Below are 19,176 nucleotides of genomic sequence, written 5' to 3'. Positions count from 1 at the left end.
GGCATGCAAATGCTTTTGATGTTTGCTAGCAGATTAAATTTGTGTACTGCATATTTCTTAACCTTTTTGCTACTACATTTTATTGAACAAGTTTTCAAGCATAGTCACATGATTACAAAAAGTATTTTTGTTAAATATAAACTATAACTTTTATAGAATAGAAATTGTGCCCTTTTTTTAAATATTTTAAGACTCTTTTGATATATTTGTGCAACAGTTTCTAGAAACAATTACACCTATAAAATTTCTTCACATTTGTTACAATTTTTTTAAAGATACATTTCAGATCCAGATAAAAATTATATATTTTTGGTATAACTTTATAACAGAAAAAATTAAATGGAAATAAACTTAGATTCTATTGCCTAAGGCATAACTTAAAATTTTGAAAAATTTACAACTATAATTTCTCTCAAGCAAATAAATCTTTTTCACGCTCTCTCTTATCATTTTAAGCTAATGTCAAGTCCACAATATTTTATTTTTGTAGTAGCTTTTGAGCTAGCGAGTACTTATGTTAACATGTTTAATAATTCTAAGTCATCATGCGCTAGTTTATAAGTATAAAAGTACTAAAGCTTTAAAAATGTTCTTTTTTGTAGTAATAGTTGCTTATTTGTTTCACAGACGTGTTTTAGTTCGTATTCTATTTAAATCAAATATTTTTTGTAATTTGAATTAAACTAGAAGACGAAAGATAACTAAAAAAAACTGGAACATTAAAAAAGAACATGTATTTGTCAACGAAAAACTTCGTTTATTTAATCCTAATAGTTTTGTCATTTCAATATTACACCTTACTAGAAGTGGAAGCTCACAGCTGTGGTGGTTGTGACACAAGCAAGTGCAACAAAACCATTTCTTGCCCAGGCTCAGTGGTGAAGGACAACTGCGGGTTTGTTTTAGTTACAATAAAATTCTTAACCAAAGTTGAAAATCAAAAGTACAATAAAAAATCGGCTTATTATTTTTGAAACTGGCGTGATTCGTAGTCTCAAGTTCGTTGACATGAATTACATGTGAAGAGAAAGCAGAACGGAATAAAAAGAACAACGCATGTCAACTAGTTGTGCTGAGATAAGTACAATAGACTTCCGGTCTACAAATTGGTTTATGCTTTTAAAATTAAGAATACCGACTAGTTGTCACTATTTTTATCGTTTATACGGGATTTAAAGTTTAAAAATAAGTGTTTTTGTTTCAAGTTAATAATAAACCAACTAAAGTAGATATCAAAAGAGTTAATAAAAGTATTAAACATTAGTATCATTTTTTTTATTATTTGTGGTTTAAAATAATGTTTTTTGTTTAACAATTTATTTTAAATTTAATGTTTAAAAAGTTCGTAACCTAATTAAGTAAGTTTTATGGGTATTTATATGTACTTTAATTTTTATCGGGTAACATTTTGTCCAACAAATAAAGGAATAAAAACAGAAAAAAGTAAGCAGCTTGGCTAGAACTGTTTAAAAAAATTAGTTTTTAAGCAAAAGTATCTTCTTTACTATTTAACTTTGATTCAAATTTAAGTATGATAGTTAAACAACTTTTTTTAAAAACTTGCGACAGCTAATTACAGTGGACGACACTTTTTCAAAAACACTCAAACATTACACGCAATGTTTGCCGACGAACTTGTTAGAATAAAAGGAATTATTTAATTGTCACTTTTACTACAATTCAGTCTTTTAGTTTTTTAAAAGTTTTTTGTTCATAAATTATATCTTAAAACATAAAACTGATACACTTACTCAAAACTTAATCAAAACTTCAAGTAATTAATTAAAACCTACACCTTAGCGACTGAATAAACTACATTTTGCCTCACAAATTGAGATTTGTTTACATAAGAAGCTGATGAATACACTATTGTTTGCCCACAGTGTTGTTTTATAAATACTTTCAGTAACTTAATTTTATTAACTTTAAAACTATTTGTTTTTCTTCGATCAAAAAACGAAAAACAAGCTCTTTTTTAAAACACAAAATTATTACTCTGTTTAACTTTAACGTTACTTTTTAAAACACTTTAAATTCATTATAAATAATTAAATAACTCGAAAGCTTAGCTGATATTTTTATATAATTTTCAAAAATTATACTTATATTTTTAGAAATCTCCAAATTTTTTTATATTTATAAAACGGTTATTTAAAAAAAATGTTTTGAGTTATAGAATTAGAAAATTAAAAATAAAGCTTGTGTTTTTAACTATTGATATTTTATTATCTTAAAGGTCACAGTACAAATATGCTTCTTTAAAAAAAATTTATTAATAAGACTAATTTACTTTATTGTTATGTATCATTTCTATATAAAACAGGAACTATCTGTATATACATTAGTTTACATACATACTTATGTACAAAGGTGTGAGCTACACTCTGAAATGGTATTTGATTCAAAAACGTTTTTTGCAGTTGTTGCGACGCTTGTGCTAAGCAAGTTGGCGAGGAATGCCAAGATTCGTACCATTACAGCCTGAAAGGTAAATGCGACGAAGGACTCTTTTGTTATTACTCTTCAGGTGCTCTTGACCACAATGAGTGGGCTGCTGGAGTTTGCAGAGGTAAACGCTTAATTTTTCTAGCATTTAAAAAAATATTTGCATTAAAAGTACTACAAAATTTTATGTAGGTAGCTACCTTAACAGAACTTGATAAATTTAAAAGAAATTGTTATAATAACATAACATTTTAAAAAATATAAATATATAAAAAAAAGTTTCAGTAAGCCTAAGGATGTACTTATAGTTAACTGTTCCTTAATTTTCAAACTGATGTATCCAAAACTTTTATTTACTAGGTCTTTAAAATGTATATTTTAAATGCTAAAACTAACATTATAGTGCTTGTTTTATTTATAATCGACGACAAACAAAAACTGTTAGTCTATTCAAACTTATCGAACAAAATTGAAACGGAAACTTGTTTGGAGCCTATCTGTTTACGAAATATACAAAAAATCTATTCACCTAAACAAGTGTTTACAAGCAAACATCATTGTTCCGCTTTGTAACAAGTTAAGACTGACGCACGTGGCTGATGAAGTTTAAAAAGACTGCATTATTGGTCATATGCTCATTTACTCAAAGTTATCAAACTTGTACAATTATGTACGACAATTCTTTTTATACTGTGTATAAAAAGAACTGTTTTCTAATAAAAATAACAATTAGTTGTTTAAAGCAAAAGTAATTAAAAATAAAGCATTTTATATTTTAAAAACTCTTTTTAAATAAACATAACTAAAGTTGTTTGAAATTTTGTGGAGCTTTTTATGTTTAATTACTATAAAGCTCAGAATATTTAACTATTTAGTGAGCTTTATTAAGTTCTTAATTATAAATTTATGTGATAACTTTTGAAAGTACCATTGATATAACTAATAAGTTTTATAAATTTTTATCAGCTCTAAAAAAAAAAGTATGTGTAGCGTTTTTTTGTTAAAATTTATCAAAAATATTTTTGAGTGTTGATTAGATTTTCAACAAACATCATAATGGCTAGGTTTTTATAAGAAACTTAACAAATTACTGTGTTTCTTTTTTTTATTTTAAAATCTATAATTTACTTTATAAAACTTTTAAAAAGTCATATTTAAACTTTATTATAACATTTATATAAACAATACTGACAAAAAAAAATTAAATTTATGTAAGTTAAGAGTCTAGATAAATAAAAAGTTAAGTCGTCAAAGTAAAAAAAAAACCCTTTAAACAATGTAAATAGGTTAGTTTACGAAAAAATGACATTTAAAAATAGCAATAAAAAAACCATATTGAAATTTTTTGCGTTTATATATAAAACTTGTTGTACTAAATATCTAATAACTTACAACAGCGCAATTATTACTCGTTCCACGCACACCTTACCTGCCTTAATTATTTTTTGTATACTAACTTGACAACGGTAAACAGCTGTTAAAGGGTTTATTTTAAAACAGCATACAGCTGTTAGCTATTGAAAGACTTAGTAGTAAAAAAGGTGCCATAATACGTATGGAAGAGCTGAGCTTTTTCGGTAGCAGCAGCTTTGCACCCGCACTGCTTCGATTTCTCACTTGCGGTAAATAGCAAATATTTTCATTGTTGCACATGAGGCATTCGTTTCGAAGCCATTCAGTACCAGTCTCCAATTTTAAACTTAGTATATTTATCCTCTCCTTACTTACACACACAACACAATGCCTGTAATTTCATGTTGAACGCAACTCTGCCAAGGAAACCAAACTAATTCGCAGGCGCTCACAGAAACGCTCTTATATCCGACTGCTGTACAACGACAATTTGTTTAAAGTTATCTGTTTTTCGAGCGTACGAGGCCTTCGGGCTAAATAAAAGCTTTTTTCTTGGGTAGCAAGTTAATTACTAGATCGTTAGATTAAGTAAAAGTAAATAGCTGCAAATACTTTACATTTTTAAGTAGCTGGTGCGCTTCACAATATATACCTACTGTTTTATTAGCGAAATCTATTGTGTTTCTAGCGTAACGCTTACCTTACAAACTAATAAAAAAGGTCTTTTTTGTCTTCTTAAGTTTTTTTTTAGTTTTAGGTCTTAAAAAACAACCTAATTTTTATTAGAAACTTTTTATTAGAAAACTTTGGTTTTTAGTAACATTTAACTTTACTATTAATAATAGTAGTACGTTTGTGATCAATAAAATAATTAAATTAATTATTGAAAACTAAGCTATAAAATTAAATATGAATAAAAATTTGGTTAAACGTTTTTTTAGATTTTGTAGAATTAAAACAAAAACATATTTAAAATTATTATTTATTTTAATAATTTTTTACATAAGATACCCTTCGTAACCGAAATAAAAACTTTAATATAAAAGTAGTTATTATTATTATGTTTTGTTGTACTAATCTTAACATTTTTTAGCTCATTCACTATTTTTTAAGTATGCATTCCTTTTACACTGATTAGTTTTAAACTATAAAAAGGATGCATAACTTTTACCATGTTTATTACTATGCTCGTATTAAAAACACTTAAACTATTGTATGAGTTTTATTTGAGTGATGTGTTTAAAAAGATTTTAAATAATCATTTCAATTATTTAAATAAATAACAAGTCGCTATAATTAGCAATAGACATTAGGAAACACATAGAAAAATTGCTTTCAAACTACTTTATAGATATTAAATAGCTTGAAGAAAATTTTAGTTTTATAAAACATGTTAAAAAACGCATTTGTTTTAGAAAGCAATCCAGACTGCAAAGATGTAGTATGTGAAACTGATATTACTGAAGATTGTCCTTACGCTTCATCAAGATACTACCATTACATCGAACAGGGCGCTTGTTGTCCAAGATCTAGCAGGTGTGTTTGTGACGAAGTTTGTCCGAAAAATATAGAGTGTCCAGAAAATTTACGCCCATTCTTAATTAAAAAAGGGACAGGAAGATTGGAGTCGTGTTGTGATCAGTACGAATGTAAAAGCAAAGGTCAGCAGTTTTTTCTATCTCGTTATAGTAATTCTTAAGCTTATGTCTTTAAGTAATCCATTTTTTAATTTAAGTTTATTTATTTTGTAAAAAAATTAGATTTAGTTTGTTAACAAATGATAATTATAAAAAAGACTTCAAATGTTCTTCAAAATTGTGTGTGTTGTGGGAATGCCCAGAAGATAGTATTCATGATTTTGAGCCTGATCAGGGCGAAGCGTGTTGCCCAATTCCTACTGATCGGTTAGTTGCTGCATGATTAGAACTCGAATATCTTTATTTTAGTAAAGTTGTATAAAACTTAAAATGGAAACATGAAATAAACTTGAAAAAAAAACGTTATTAATAAAAACTAACAAAATAAAGCAGTTTAAAATTTTAACTTAAAAGTTATATTTTAAATGTTTTTTATTTTCAAACATAGAACTTAACAATAGCGTGAAATTGAATTTTATAGTTTTTTTAAAACTACAGAGAAAAATTATTTGCCAAAAAATTTTACTAGATTATAAATTTATCGGTATCGTTTGATGTTGCAGCAACAGCAAGCTCATATGCTGACTCAAAAACGAGTATTTTTAGGTGTGCAGCTTAAGCACGTTAAACATGCTTTATACATAAACACGTAATTTTTTTTTTAACTATTTTCATTTTTATCGTCTATTCTAAGTCTTTAAACTATAGATTTTTTGTATTTTTTTTCATAAAAGATTAACGAAATATATTTAATTTTGTTTATACAACTTCATATGTGTTAGTTATGTCTGTTTATATCTTTTTATGAGCTTTTTTAAAAGAAAAACTTGTTAACTCTAAAGTGTCTTAACTTTAAGAAAAAATTATTCACGCGTACTAATTAAACTGTATTAAACTGACTACTTAAACTTTTTAATCAGTATAAGAAATATTAAGTTAATAAATTGAAAAGGATGTGTGCTTGTGACCCAGACAACTCTACTTTGTGTCCTGATAAAGATATAATTTGTCCGCATGGAACTCAACACTATCTTACCCATCGCAGAATAGCTGCAAAACCAGGGTACTGCTGCAACAAGAAAGAGTGTTTAGAAAGTCAGTTTGCATAATATATTTTTGACGTCATAATAATATAGCAGACTTAAAAGTATGCATTCGCATGTATTTAATTTACTATGATGGTTTGTTATGACATGATTTTATTAGTCGTCTCAAGGATATTTTTAAATTCTGCTAAAAAGAATAAAATGCTTCCAATTGTTTACTTAGTTAAATTACTTTTAAGATTGAAATTTTTAATCTTTAAGTTATGATGACAGTGTTTCTGAATTCTTATAAAGTATTTTATGTCAATTACATTTTAAATAGCATTATAGTATATTGAAATTTTAACTTAGTCTAAAATTTTATAGAAAACAGCTATAAGAAAACATGGTTTTTTCAAACATAATTTTAAGTATAGTATAAGGGTTTAATTTATTTTCCATAAAAATTAATTAGTTCATAACACAAACAAAACTATTAAAACAACGAAACAATATCAGTAATTATTTAAATGCCAACTGATTTATCTTTAATTTTAGGATGGTGTAGTTACAAAAAAGTTTAAGATATAAATATTTTTAAAAATTTAAAAAAATTTAGATCTTATAGTACGTTTAAGTTAAACAAATTCAAATAATGATATTAGTTTTTTCAAACATAGATGTTTATAGTTTTATTTCAACAGGTAAACCAGAATTTTTAGGATGTCTAGTAAATGACTCTGTAGTTGCACACGGAGGAGTCTATTACAACCTGGATAGTTGCTCTGTCCACGAATGTGAAGACGGTTTACTTAAAACATACCAATATCATTGTCAGAGTAAAAAATGCATAGACGATTTTGACAAAGTTTGCTGCAAGCGGTGTAAACCAACTGAGTTTGAAAGCATAAAAGTTCCGAGTAAGTTATGACGGTTTTATAAAAAATACTAGTTAGTAATAGTAAATGTTTTCTAGTAATAACCTATGGTATTGGTGTATTAACATGATATTTTACGTAGCATTTAGTACTAAACTCTCTTTTAGTCTTTTAAACTAGCTAAGACTTTTAAATAAATAAAACATAACTTAGATATGATAAATAAAAAAATCACCATTGATGTAATTTTTTTTCGGAAATGAATTGTTTTTTAGTTTTCGCATGTCCGTAACTGTTTAATAAAACCTTAATTTACTACACATACTATAGCTTTTGCCGATAATTGTTTAGACTTAATTAAATAAAAGAATACAAATATATTAAATAAAGAAACAAACTAGTTTGTTTTCTTTGTTATGGTTTCGTTAGTAAGGTTGAGATTCTTGCAAACTCGTCAAACTTTATTATCAGTAGCATTTTACAAATTAATAAAAACTTTTTTAATTCTTATTTTATGATTTCTGTTTTGTGATTTTTTTTTGAGCTTTTTTTCTTCCCAATCCAATATATAAATATATATCTTAGTAATTATTTCTTTTTTTAGGTCAACATAAACGTTGGGTAATAGTTCTTAGTAGGCTAAATTCAGATGTTAATAGGAATTTCTTTTTTGTTTTACAAATGTTATCATTTAAAGCTTAGAATAACTATTTAGCTATTTTAGTTTTAAAAATTTGGCCTTAGTACGTTGATGTATAAGATTTTAAAATTATATTAAAATATAACAATGTACTTACGCTGTAAACTTTATCAAATTTAAAACAATAAAATTGTAGTAGCATTTCATCTTAGTAAAAAGTATTTTTATAACGTAAATAATATTTATCTGTATTCAAAATGTTATTTGTATTAGATAATAATCTTTTATGTCAAAATAGCAGTTTATTTTTGTATGAAATAAATCTTAGTAACCGGTTAAATACTTACTGTTATTTTTATTGTTTTATTTTGTCTGTATTATAATTTGTTTATTTTAAATATTGTTTACAGTGGATTTTATAAGTTTTCTGTAAAGCTTAACTTTTATGAAAGTTGGAATACAAGCATTGCATATAATTTTTGTGTTGTTATAATAACTATTAATTATTTCTAAATAAGTTAAGTTTGATAAAAAATATATTATAGTTTTTTGAATCGCTTATATAAACAAAAACCAATTAAGCGACAAGAATTTTGAAAGTTCACTGATCATACAACAGTTTAATTGTGTTGTTTAGTTATAAAAAATAATTCTTTTACTTTTGTGCTTAAAATTGGCACTTTTTATGTAGAATAAATTTACGTGTTTTCATTCAAGCGCATAAGTCTTAAGTAAAATTAGATGTAAAATTATTGCTATTTTTAACTTTTATTTTAAACTTAATATAACCTTATATAAGCTTGTCGTAAATAGAACAATAATAATAAATAATTATATATTTTTTTCGTTTATGCCGATTATTTTCTTTAAATGAACAAAAACATAAGTTTAGGAAACATCAGATAGTTTTAAACTATGTACTTTTGTAGCAACTCAAACAATTATGTTAAGTTTTACATAGTAGTTAGTTTGCATAAATATTTTAAGTTTTTTAATAAATTGAAAATTTAAGATGTACATTTGTAAATAGTTTAATACGTCTGAAAAATATAGAATCGATGACCTAATTATTAAGGTAAATGGTATTAAAAAAATGAATTTACAAAATGGTAAACAAATAAAAGCTATATATTTATTGAACAGAGTCTGCTGTAAGATGTAAACACCCGAAAGACGCTTTACGAAAAGTCGATTTTGGTTTCAGCTATACAAAAAAGTACAACTTAAATTGTGAATTTTGTATTTGTACTGAAGAAGGAAAGTACAACTGTAGTTACAATTACTGTAACACAGGTTAATTTTTTAAAATTGGTTTTTTTTACAAATAAAAATAATATGATACAATTTCATTAAAGTTTGTTTTTTTGTCAAACAACTTCAATTTTTCAAATTTACTAATTAAACCAATAAAAATTAATAAAAGTTAATTTATCATTACGGTTGAAACAACTAAACCAATGTCTTTTTTTCTAAATTATGCTAAAGTTTAGTTTATTAAAATATTAAAAAAAAACTAAGTATATTTTTCTTATGACAAAAGCCATTTTTTACCTAAGCATTTCTTTTAAATACCAAAGAGTCTGGTACAAACTTATCAAAACAAATTACGATTATTTATATTCGAAAAGTTTACATTAGTTTATTAACTTTAACTCCTTGAAAAAAAAAAAGTTTTTAGTTTTCTTTTTACATTTTTCTTAAACTTTATCTACTTTGAAACTATTTAAACTTTTATCAATATAAAATATTTCAGACCACTGCACTGGTGATGTTGGATGGCAGTATGAAAGTTGTAACAAAAAATGTGCTAACAATGACGACTATTACGTAAATGATTGTGGGTTCTGCGCATGTAAAAGTAAATTTGCTTCTACTGCTACATAAAACAGTAAACTACTTTCAGTAATACTAGTTTACTTTATAGATTTTAAAGCTTTTTAATTGATGTACAGTTTAAATTAAAACTTATATTTATTTATTGCTAAAAAATTTTTTAAGATGTTCTGTAAAGAAAAATACTTTATTAAAAGAATAATTATTGGCACACATAAAAAAAAAGACTTTCTTAAATTTAATTATGATCAATATTTATTATATATACATGGGAAAATTAATAAAATTTTTGATAAATGATTGCTTAAACAGATAAAACATTTAATGTTAAACTAAGCTACTTAAACTAGTTTATACTTTAATATTATCATCTAGTCTATAACATACAAGAGACTTTAAAATCCTTAAACGAAACTTAAGCTGAAGAAATGAATCAGAAAAAAGTTTTTTATTTATTCTAAAACTCACTTTTTAAACAAAAAAACTATAACGAATTTTTATTCGGAATAAATAAGTTTTATAAGGCTATTTTTATAAACGCCCTGTTTAATATTTCTTTAAAAGTTAAGCAGTATTTTACTAGCTCAATTTACTATCTAAATTATATCAAATATTTTAGAATGTACAAAGCTACACTATATTTTATTCGGTTTGTGGTTAGCTAACTAACACGCACGCATACTTTTCATTTACCGAAAACCAGTTAAAATATAAGCTAGTTTTGCATTATGTAACTTAAACTACCAATGATTGGAATTTGTATTTACACCTACGTACAGTTTTATCTAACTATAATTTTCAAATAACTTGATTTTTACAAGTTAAAAGTCTTGTTGTAACTAAAATTATAATTTTTTTAGAAAACTATTTAAGTTTACAAAAGTGTAATCGTTAAGTGTTAATAAATTTTATCTACAACACAGAATAAAACTGGTATTTAACATATCTTTAATAAACTAAATCGTTTGAGTTAAAAGATAAAAAAATAAGGTTTTTAGCAATTTGTATTTTTTTATTATGTCTAATTCGTACAATTAAAAATATTTGAAACAGTTAAAAAACAAGGTTTAAAAAAGGAACAAGGAACTTTTTCAGTATTTTATGTAATTGATATCTAACTTTTTATGTCAACACTTTTTAACTTATGTTTTATTTTCAGTATCTTAAATTTACTTAGTCACTTAACATTACTATAACTGTTTTAAATAGGTGAACGGAAACCAAACGGACTTGAAATCATTGAAAATGCATGCCCAGCTCTAAAAAAATGCAACCTAAAATGTCCGCGAGGATTTGAATACGATCAAATGGGTTGTCGTAAATGCAAATGCATCCGACTTAGGGGCAAAAAGTGTAAAGACAGAACTTGCGATAAACAATGTGCATTTGGATTTAAGTTAGTTTTACGAATTTTAATAAAATAAGAACTATTGAAATTACAACCAATTTTATTAAAAACTAAGTTTATACTCTTAAAAGGAACTATCCAAAAGCTGTTTTTAAACTTACCTATAATCTTTTAACTAAGTTTTTACCAAAACTGTTATAAAAACTGTATGTATTTAAATTAAAAAGTTTTCATTATTATTATCTTTGCAAAAAACGTGTGTAAAACTTTATAAAACTTTAGTAAGAAACTTCAAAACATAACATTGATTTAGAAAAAAAAATTAACTAGTTATCGTATTTTTTTCAGTTTTGATTGCATTTTATTTATAATTTTTTTATCAAATAATAAGCGGATATGTATTATCAGCATACTTATTAAACGTATTATTTTACGTTATTCGAAGATAAGGTTTGTATTTTACCAGATAAAAAAAAAACTTTTTTTGATAAAGTAGAAATCCTAGATTGTTTTTAATAGACAGACTTGTAAAAAGTACTTCTACACTTAATTGTTTTTTTTTGTTTAATTAGAATAATTGTAGAATAATTGTTTTTATGCATTTTTTTTTTATAGTTTAAGCTTTAAATTTCTATTGATAAAAAACGTAATATGTCTTAATTTAAACTGCGTATGATAAATACTTTTAATGAACATATGGAAGTCTTTTATTTTTATACATTCAACGAGAAATTTTTTTAAAGTTCTGTTTGTATTAGTTTTTTTATGTATATAACTTTTAAATGCTTTATCTTTTTTAGGTATTTTTTCTTAAGTTGCAAAATTTATTGAGAAGTACTAAAAAATTACAACAAGAACAGAAAACATCAAAATTAAGCATATATTAAAAAAAAACAACAGTTCTAAAAAAAAACATACATTTTATTTACTTTCTGTTTTACTTCAACAAAATTTATTTTTAAAAGCAAATGGTGATTGTTTAAATTGAATAAAGGTAATTTTGATAGTTATTAGTTTTTAATGTTTAGACTTTTTCTACAAGATAATATTTTTTGTTACAAATCTATGTTCACAGAAAAGTAAAGAGTTGTCAAAAATGTAAATGCCTCGAATGTCCAGGAATAAGAAACTGCCCTAAAAACTGCAAGTTTGGAAATAAAAGAAACGATTTTGACTGTCTGACTTGTGAATGTGAAAGTTAGTTTTAGCCTGATTGATAAATAATAGTCAAGCTGTCTTTACAATAAGCACCTTTAATAAAAGCAGGTTTCAATTAGACAGTAAAAATAAATTTAAATTTTTATATGTTGAAATTTAGTAGTAAAGAAATCAATTAAAATCTTACAAGCAACAGTTACAAATCTAATTTTACTTAAATTTAAAGTTTAGTTTAAAAGTAGGTACTTTTCAAGCGGGAAATATATATATTTAATGTTTAATTCAATTTTCATAACTAACAAAAAAAATTATAAAAACAATATGCTTATTAGTAAAGCACATAAAGGTTTTATACTAAAAATATATTAAAGTATATGAGACCTAAAAATATTAAAAATGATTTTAAATGTTAAACTGACGAACAATTAACTAAAAAATCAATCGAAAAAAAAAGGTAGCATAGGGATGTAACTTTCATATGTTTTATTTAATGTTTAAAATTAACTAATGTTTGAATACAGTTGATATTGATTACATTAATTAGATTTAGAAGACATTGGTCCTGTCTCGATTGTAGCAATTTTGTTTATCCATTATATTTTAATTGTATGTTAGACTGTTAATAAAATACTAAATTCAGCAACTATTAATACAGTAATTTTGTTTAATAATTTTTTCCCAATGTTAATGTTTAAAGCTCATTTCTATTAACTATTAAAACTAAAGTTTTTATCAAGTAAAGCTTTTACTTAGCAAAGTGTTGTGTGTTGCTTTTTAATTGATTAGTATTTCTTTCTTAGAAATTAAGATTTTATCAGTAAAAAACCTTTTTTACAACTCAAAACAGCTTAAGTATATATGTGGTGTGTAGTTTGATGACCGAGAGTTCTTTTTTTTGAAGGACTAGTTAAAAGTGTCGATTTCTTTAATGTTCTTTAAACTAAATTAGACCAATGCCAACTTTTATTGCATTATAGACAGAGTATCACTAAACTAAATATTGTATATTTTAAATAAAATACGTTTAATGTACAAAGTTATTTTTTAATTTCTATAAACTAGTCCTTTACGATTTTAAGTTCACGTTGATTCTACTTTAAACTTTGTTGACATTGTGACAAGAAAAACACTTTTGTTTAAAAAACTATAGAAGAGTTTTCTTGAGTGCTTTAAAAAAATCAGATAAATTAAAAAAAATTATAAAAGCAAAGCTGAGGAAGCTTTTTAGTAAAACTTTTTTTAAAGTTATAAACTCTCGGTTATATATAAATCAAAAATTATATTAATAATGAAAATTAAAATGAAATTTTAGCGAAATTTATTTTTAAGTATAGTTTCTACAAATTGTATAAATTACAATTGAATATATTTCTATTATTCGGTGAACAATTTTTGATTCTTTCTAAGGAAGCTTTATTGTATTTAGCAGACAGAAACGAAGTTCCTTTATATGACAATCAAGTTCAAGCTGGATCTTGCGTAGATAAAAAAGGAAATAAAAGGCAGGGTGGAGAAAAATGGACAGAGGGTTGTAGAAATTGCTTATGTGGAGGAAATAAAATTTACTGTGAAGCACTGAAATGCCCTGTTCCTGAATGCGATAATCCCGTTTCGTCGAATGAAAAATGTTGCCCATACTGCCCAGGTTTGAATTTTAAATGCAGTAACAACTAAAGTATCAGCTTGAAAGATTTAAACAGTAAAAGTTTATAATCTCATAGTATAAGTCAATTTCATAAATGATGATTCAATGACAGTAGACGACGTTTACTTGTACTTTAATTGTTTTCATAGGAGCTTTCTTTTATTTACATAAAAACCTTTTAACTAAAAGTCTAAGCGCCATAAAAGTTCGTTGTACACTTTTGAGTAATAATATAAAAAACGCACAATAAACAATAGTTATTTTTAAGTTAGTCTTGAGTAAAATGGTTTAGATTACACTGTTAAACACCGGTGTTTGAATTAAAATCAAAATATTCAAGGTATTCACACATTTTTAATCAGTATACAGCTTAAATTTATAACTAAATATGTTACACAATGCATAACTAAATAAAAAAAGATTTTTGTTTGTTAACTGAGTTATTTCGAAAGAAAATACATCTCTTAAAAAGTAATAAATACATAAAGTAAAAAAATACGAAATCTAATAACTTTAAAAAAATCATTCAGTTGCTAAATATGTAAAGTAGCCAAAAAAAGTTATATACTATTTTTATTAAAAAAAAAAGTTTGGTTTGTCAAACTTTTTTGTTCATATGTATTTATAAACAATAAGGCATCCTCAAATTTAAATGGTCATTTCCTTTTTTGTCTTTTCAATTTTCTTATTTTCATTCTAAATAATTATGTTTAGTTTTTACTAAGTTGATTTTTTTGTTTATCTGATTATGTTCTTTGTTATTAAAATACTCAACTAGATTTATGACTACATATGGTGATTGAACAAGTCTTTAATTGTAGAACAGTGACTAATATTTTGTTAAATAAGATTTATCAAAGATTTGTTTTTTTTTTGCAGAAGCAGGTGCAATATCATTAATTTCAGAACCATTAAGTTGTTTGACAAATGAAGGAGGTGTAAAACAAGAAGGTTCTACTTGGAGTATTGATGAAGGATGTACATCATGTTTATGTTTCAGAGGAAAAGTGATGTGCACCTACCGTGAGTGTCCTCCTCTTCCATGTAAAATAACCGAAATTAAAAGAGGAGATTGTTGCAGAACGTGCTCTGGTAAAAACACACTTATGCGTAGAACTTTATCTTTTTCTTCTGTTTGTTAATATAGAAATACTTTATCATTGAAAATTTAATAGATGATATTTAAATTCAATTGAAATTTATAAAACTAAAATAAATTAAAAACTAAGTTAGCTTTAGCAATGCAAAATTAAAAAAATAAAAATGTGTATTGTAATTTATATGTTTTTAAACAAAAGTACTAAACCTAAAATTGTAAAGAACAATTTATTTTTTTTATATAAGGTAATTTAAACGACTTCTTACAGACTTAACGCCAGCAATAAATTCAAAAGACCTTTTACGGTTGGGAAAAAGCTCTAGACCACGTAGCAATATGTATTGTCATGATAACGCGAAGCGTAGAAAAGAAGTTAACGAGCTATGGAAGGAAGATGAGTGCATGTCATGTGTTTGTGTATACGGATACAGAAGGTATTAATGTGCTTATATTACCAATGAGATTTTAGAGATATTTTATATTCCATTGGACAAGTGGTCTTCACGGTATGCATGAAGTTTGTTTTGGGTTGTAAAAATAATCATTCTTAAACTTACTCTAGAAATTCTGATCATTTTATGATGAAGAGCAAAAATAGTCCTCGGCATATTTTTTTGGAGGTTTTCAGTTTTGTGTGCACATTATTTTTTATGTTCAAATTTAGTGTGCACAGATTTCAATTACCGTGAAGACCACTGCATTAGTCTATTACATTAAAATAAAACTTCAGCTTTCGACATAGATTGCGAGAAATCATTTTTATATACTAATAAAGCTATATAAATTTTTAATACAATAAATATTTTATTTTTAAATTTATTCTGTTTTCAATTTATATGATTTAATCACAACTCTACTATTCAGATGTTTTACGGAAAAGTGTGCCGTAGACCTCGATTGTGATGAACCTGTCGTTCTTGAAGGTGAATGTTGCCCTCGTTGCTTATCAGAGAAGCAGAAAAGTACTTGTAAAATCTCCAACAAAGTAGCTACAACAACAAGGCGCAAAAAATCTGATGATTCTGGGGTGGTGACGCTGAAAATTCCAAATCAAGTTGACCTGGATTGCAAAAATTGTACCTGTGTCGCTGGAAAGCCGTTTTGTGGAAAACCAACATGCCCAGATTTAACAGAAGTTTGTAAGCCGGAAGAAGGAGGTAGAATCGTTGAGGACGAGGAGTCTTGTTGTCCCATTTGTGAATTTGTTCCTGTCACACCTGCGACAAATAACACAGTAGTGTTTATTGAAGACACGCAACAGTCTATCACAAAAAATTTAAATGTAATTACTGACGCAGCTGTTATGACATCTCAAAAGGTGAAACCTGCACCATTAGACACATTTGACAGTAACAAACTAGATTTTGTCAAAGTTACACTTCAAAAAGAACAAGAAGAAGAAGAAAGTAAGAAGAATGACCCCAAGTTAACTGTCGTTGTCGTCATCCTTTCCCTAGTAGTAGTTGGTGGTATACTGACAACAATTTTTAGTGTTTGGTTAAAGAGAAATCATCTCAAGCCTAAACAAAAAAAAGTAAGATTTAAATTCATATGTGTTTAATGTTTTCATTATCATTTGTTATTGATAAAGTAATTAGCATATTAAAGCTAATAGTTTACAACCTTATTCAAGCTTACATTACTTTTATGGTTCTTTAAGGACATATGAGAAGCAGAGGTTTTTTTTAAAGTGAATTAATTCAGCTTTTATATAAAATACTAAAGTATGAATTATACAGTACTGCAACAGTCTAAGAGATTTTAAATAATTTAGTTTAAAACTTTTTACTGTCGTTTAGAGAAGATGTAAATTTCTGTTGTTTTACTTTTTGGATAAAAAATTATTAATATTAAAAGAATAGATTTTTTTATTTTTTTTTAATCAATATAATTTAAAAATTGGTTAAATAAAAAACTTATAAAAGGTTTAGGCTCAGATAAAAAATTAGCTATAAATTTTGAAGTCAAGTTCTAATCTTTAGACTAGTTTTAGTAAATTACAGTATAGTTATAGAACTAACGTCTGCTATAGAATAGCTATTTCTCTTAAGTTAAAACAAACTACCTTAGTTATAGTTTTAGCTTGTTAATTTAGTTTTGGTTTTTGTAAAATACACATAAAAAAACAGCTACTTTGTTCTTATTTTAAATTTAGTTTGTTTTACAATAACAATTTTCTTTTTTTTTGTTTTGAGTTTAACACAAACCGTGCTTAAATTCAATAATGAAATAAAATTTTCTGTTCAGATTAATGAATATTTTATTTAAATAAAACACCTTTGCAGGAAGCTCCTAACCCCTATCCCGACATACGCGCGCACATGGTTGGCACCAGTGAGCCAGTGTCGTGTTTATAACAAATAAAATCATCATAAGTAAGATGCAAGAATAGGCAAAATTTTCAAAAATCACTTCCAATCACAATTTGTGTCCTGCTAATCGCTGAAAAAACGAGGAAGCAGACCGCCAAAACGACTAGAATTAATAAAAATCATCATTTCTTTTTATTTTTTAGTGCTCTTTTTTGTTTTATTTTTTCGACTGACGACGTAGAAGTATGACGTCATTATGACAAAACTCGTTTTAACGTCGCTACTGAACAAGAATTGTTTGTGTTTATCTTTTTACTTAGTCTGCTGATTTTGTTGTTGTAGTACGTGGTCTCTTTCCCCTTTAACAATAGAACTTTTTTGATTAAAAACTTAAGTAAAAACTCATTTGTGCTCGGTGTAAAAAGATTATGCTTTTTAGTTTTTAACTTTTTTTTTCTTCGCATTTAGTTCGAACTTTACCAGTATTAACGTTTTTCTATTGGAACAAATTACACACTGTTTGCTTTGAAATAATGTGCTTTTTAAAGTAGGTTAAATGATTAGATAACTAGACTGCTTAATATTTCAGAACTTGCAATGTTTAAACTTTTATATTAATATTGCATATTTAGAATGATAGATTTTTAAATTTAAGACAAAGTTTTATAAAAACTTTATTGAAACCTTATAACATAGTTAGAAGTAGTCTTTGTTTTAATTTACTATAAAGAAGTTGTGACAGTCTAGAATATTTTTCTACACTACGGTTAAATCAGTACTTTTATAATGTCACGTTTTTAAGAGATTATACTTTTTCTATAGTGTTTTTGTTTACAAACGTCAATTAAAACCACGCTTTTTAAATGTGCTTTGCACCGCTTTTTGTTTATTTTATTTTCCATCACGCTAGATCATTTTGGATATTTATCTTAAGAGATTCTTATTTAAACAAAAAAATTACAAAAACAAAGTCTTATAATAAACAGTCAACGCCGCGGGAACGGTTTAGATTGTTTTATTCTAAATAATATTTCAAATGTTTTATAACATAAAAAGAATGTGCGAAAAAGTTTCATAGTAATCTTTGTTGATCTAGATTCTAGGGTAAGTGAGTATATTTTACTTGTTAATTTTTTTTGATTGCTTATTCGCTAAAATTTTGATTAATCACTTATTAAAGAAGTTACTTGCTTTATTTTTGCATTTTTTAATCTATTAAAACGTTATTTTACTTTGAGGGGGAGAGAGGCCAAAACATTATTTTTACTTTACACTCGTGTTTTTTGTTCGTTCTAAAAATAAACATTTGTTTATTTACTATACTTAGTCTTTATATTTATTTTTTTGTACGAAAAAAGAGGAAGGTTGCTAAGTAATTGAAAAGTAATGCACATTCTTTAAAAGCTTAATAATATTGTTTACAATTATTTAAGAAGATTTTTTTTATAAAAACTAATTTAATTTATAACTTCACATCGATAACTTAATAAACATTTAAACCCAAACCTGGTTAAAACGAAGTAAAGATAACTTATAGTGAACACACAGCTTAAATGTTTTCGACAATTATACCACTGTAAGTCGTACGTTGAAACTTTTCTCATTTCTTTCAAAAATATATCCGTAACAAAGCTAGCTAACAAAGGCATTGGATATAAGTATATAGCAATAAGGCTCTTTCTTGCCATAATGACGTCACGTAAATAGCGAAGATAAAGGCATTCACATTTTACACGCGACTGATTACGAAGTCGGCTACTGACTGGTGCATACCGATTGGAAATATTTTGCAAGGCTACCTCC

General features: G+C 25.8%; 1 protein-coding gene across 2 annotated transcripts; it reads left to right on the top strand.

The window, feature by feature from the left end:
- Nucleotides 1–631: 631 nt before the first annotated feature.
- On the top strand, nt 632–18,690 carry LOC145849686 (cysteine-rich motor neuron 1 protein-like). Of its 2 annotated transcripts, none has more exons than XM_082954701.1 (15): nt 632–895; nt 2,421–2,569; nt 5,214–5,459; nt 5,594–5,702; nt 6,388–6,530; nt 7,165–7,380; nt 9,122–9,271; nt 9,732–9,836; nt 11,021–11,207; nt 12,235–12,356; nt 13,747–13,962; nt 14,842–15,054; nt 15,330–15,495; nt 15,926–16,595; nt 17,347–18,690. In XM_082954701.1, exons 1-15 carry the CDS (start codon nt 732–734, stop codon nt 17,416–17,418), a joined length of 2,928 nt encoding a protein of 975 aa, XP_082810827.1. In that variant the 5' UTR covers nt 632–731; the 3' UTR covers nt 17,419–18,690. The 2 variants fall into 2 exon arrangements, with proteins under 2 accessions (XP_082810827.1, XP_082810826.1); XM_082954700.1 differs by having other exon boundaries at nt 13,744–13,962.
- Nucleotides 18,691–19,176: the final 486 nt, after the last annotated feature.

Source organism: Thalia democratica, chromosome 2 (genome assembly GCF_965202585.1).
Source record: "Thalia democratica chromosome 2, ktThaDemo2.hap1.1, whole genome shotgun sequence".
Taxonomy (NCBI): Eukaryota; Metazoa; Chordata; class Thaliacea; order Salpida; family Salpidae; genus Thalia; species Thalia democratica.
The sequence above is the reverse complement of the archived record's forward strand: the minus strand, read 5'-3'. Positions and strand labels throughout refer to the sequence as shown.

Excerpts from the sequence above, each read along its gene's own strand:
- LOC145849686 (XM_082954700.1), top strand. The coding sequence starts at position 732 with ATGTATTTGTCAACGAAAAACTTCGTTTATTTAATCCTAATAGTTTTG. Across the intron at positions 9,272-9,731 it reads TTACAATTACTGTAACACAG|ACCACTGCACTGGTGATGTT; the intron begins GTTAATTTTTTA and ends AAAATATTTCAG. Across the intron at positions 15,055-15,329 it reads TTGTTGCAGAACGTGCTCTG|ACTTAACGCCAGCAATAAAT; the intron begins GTAAAAACACAC and ends GACTTCTTACAG.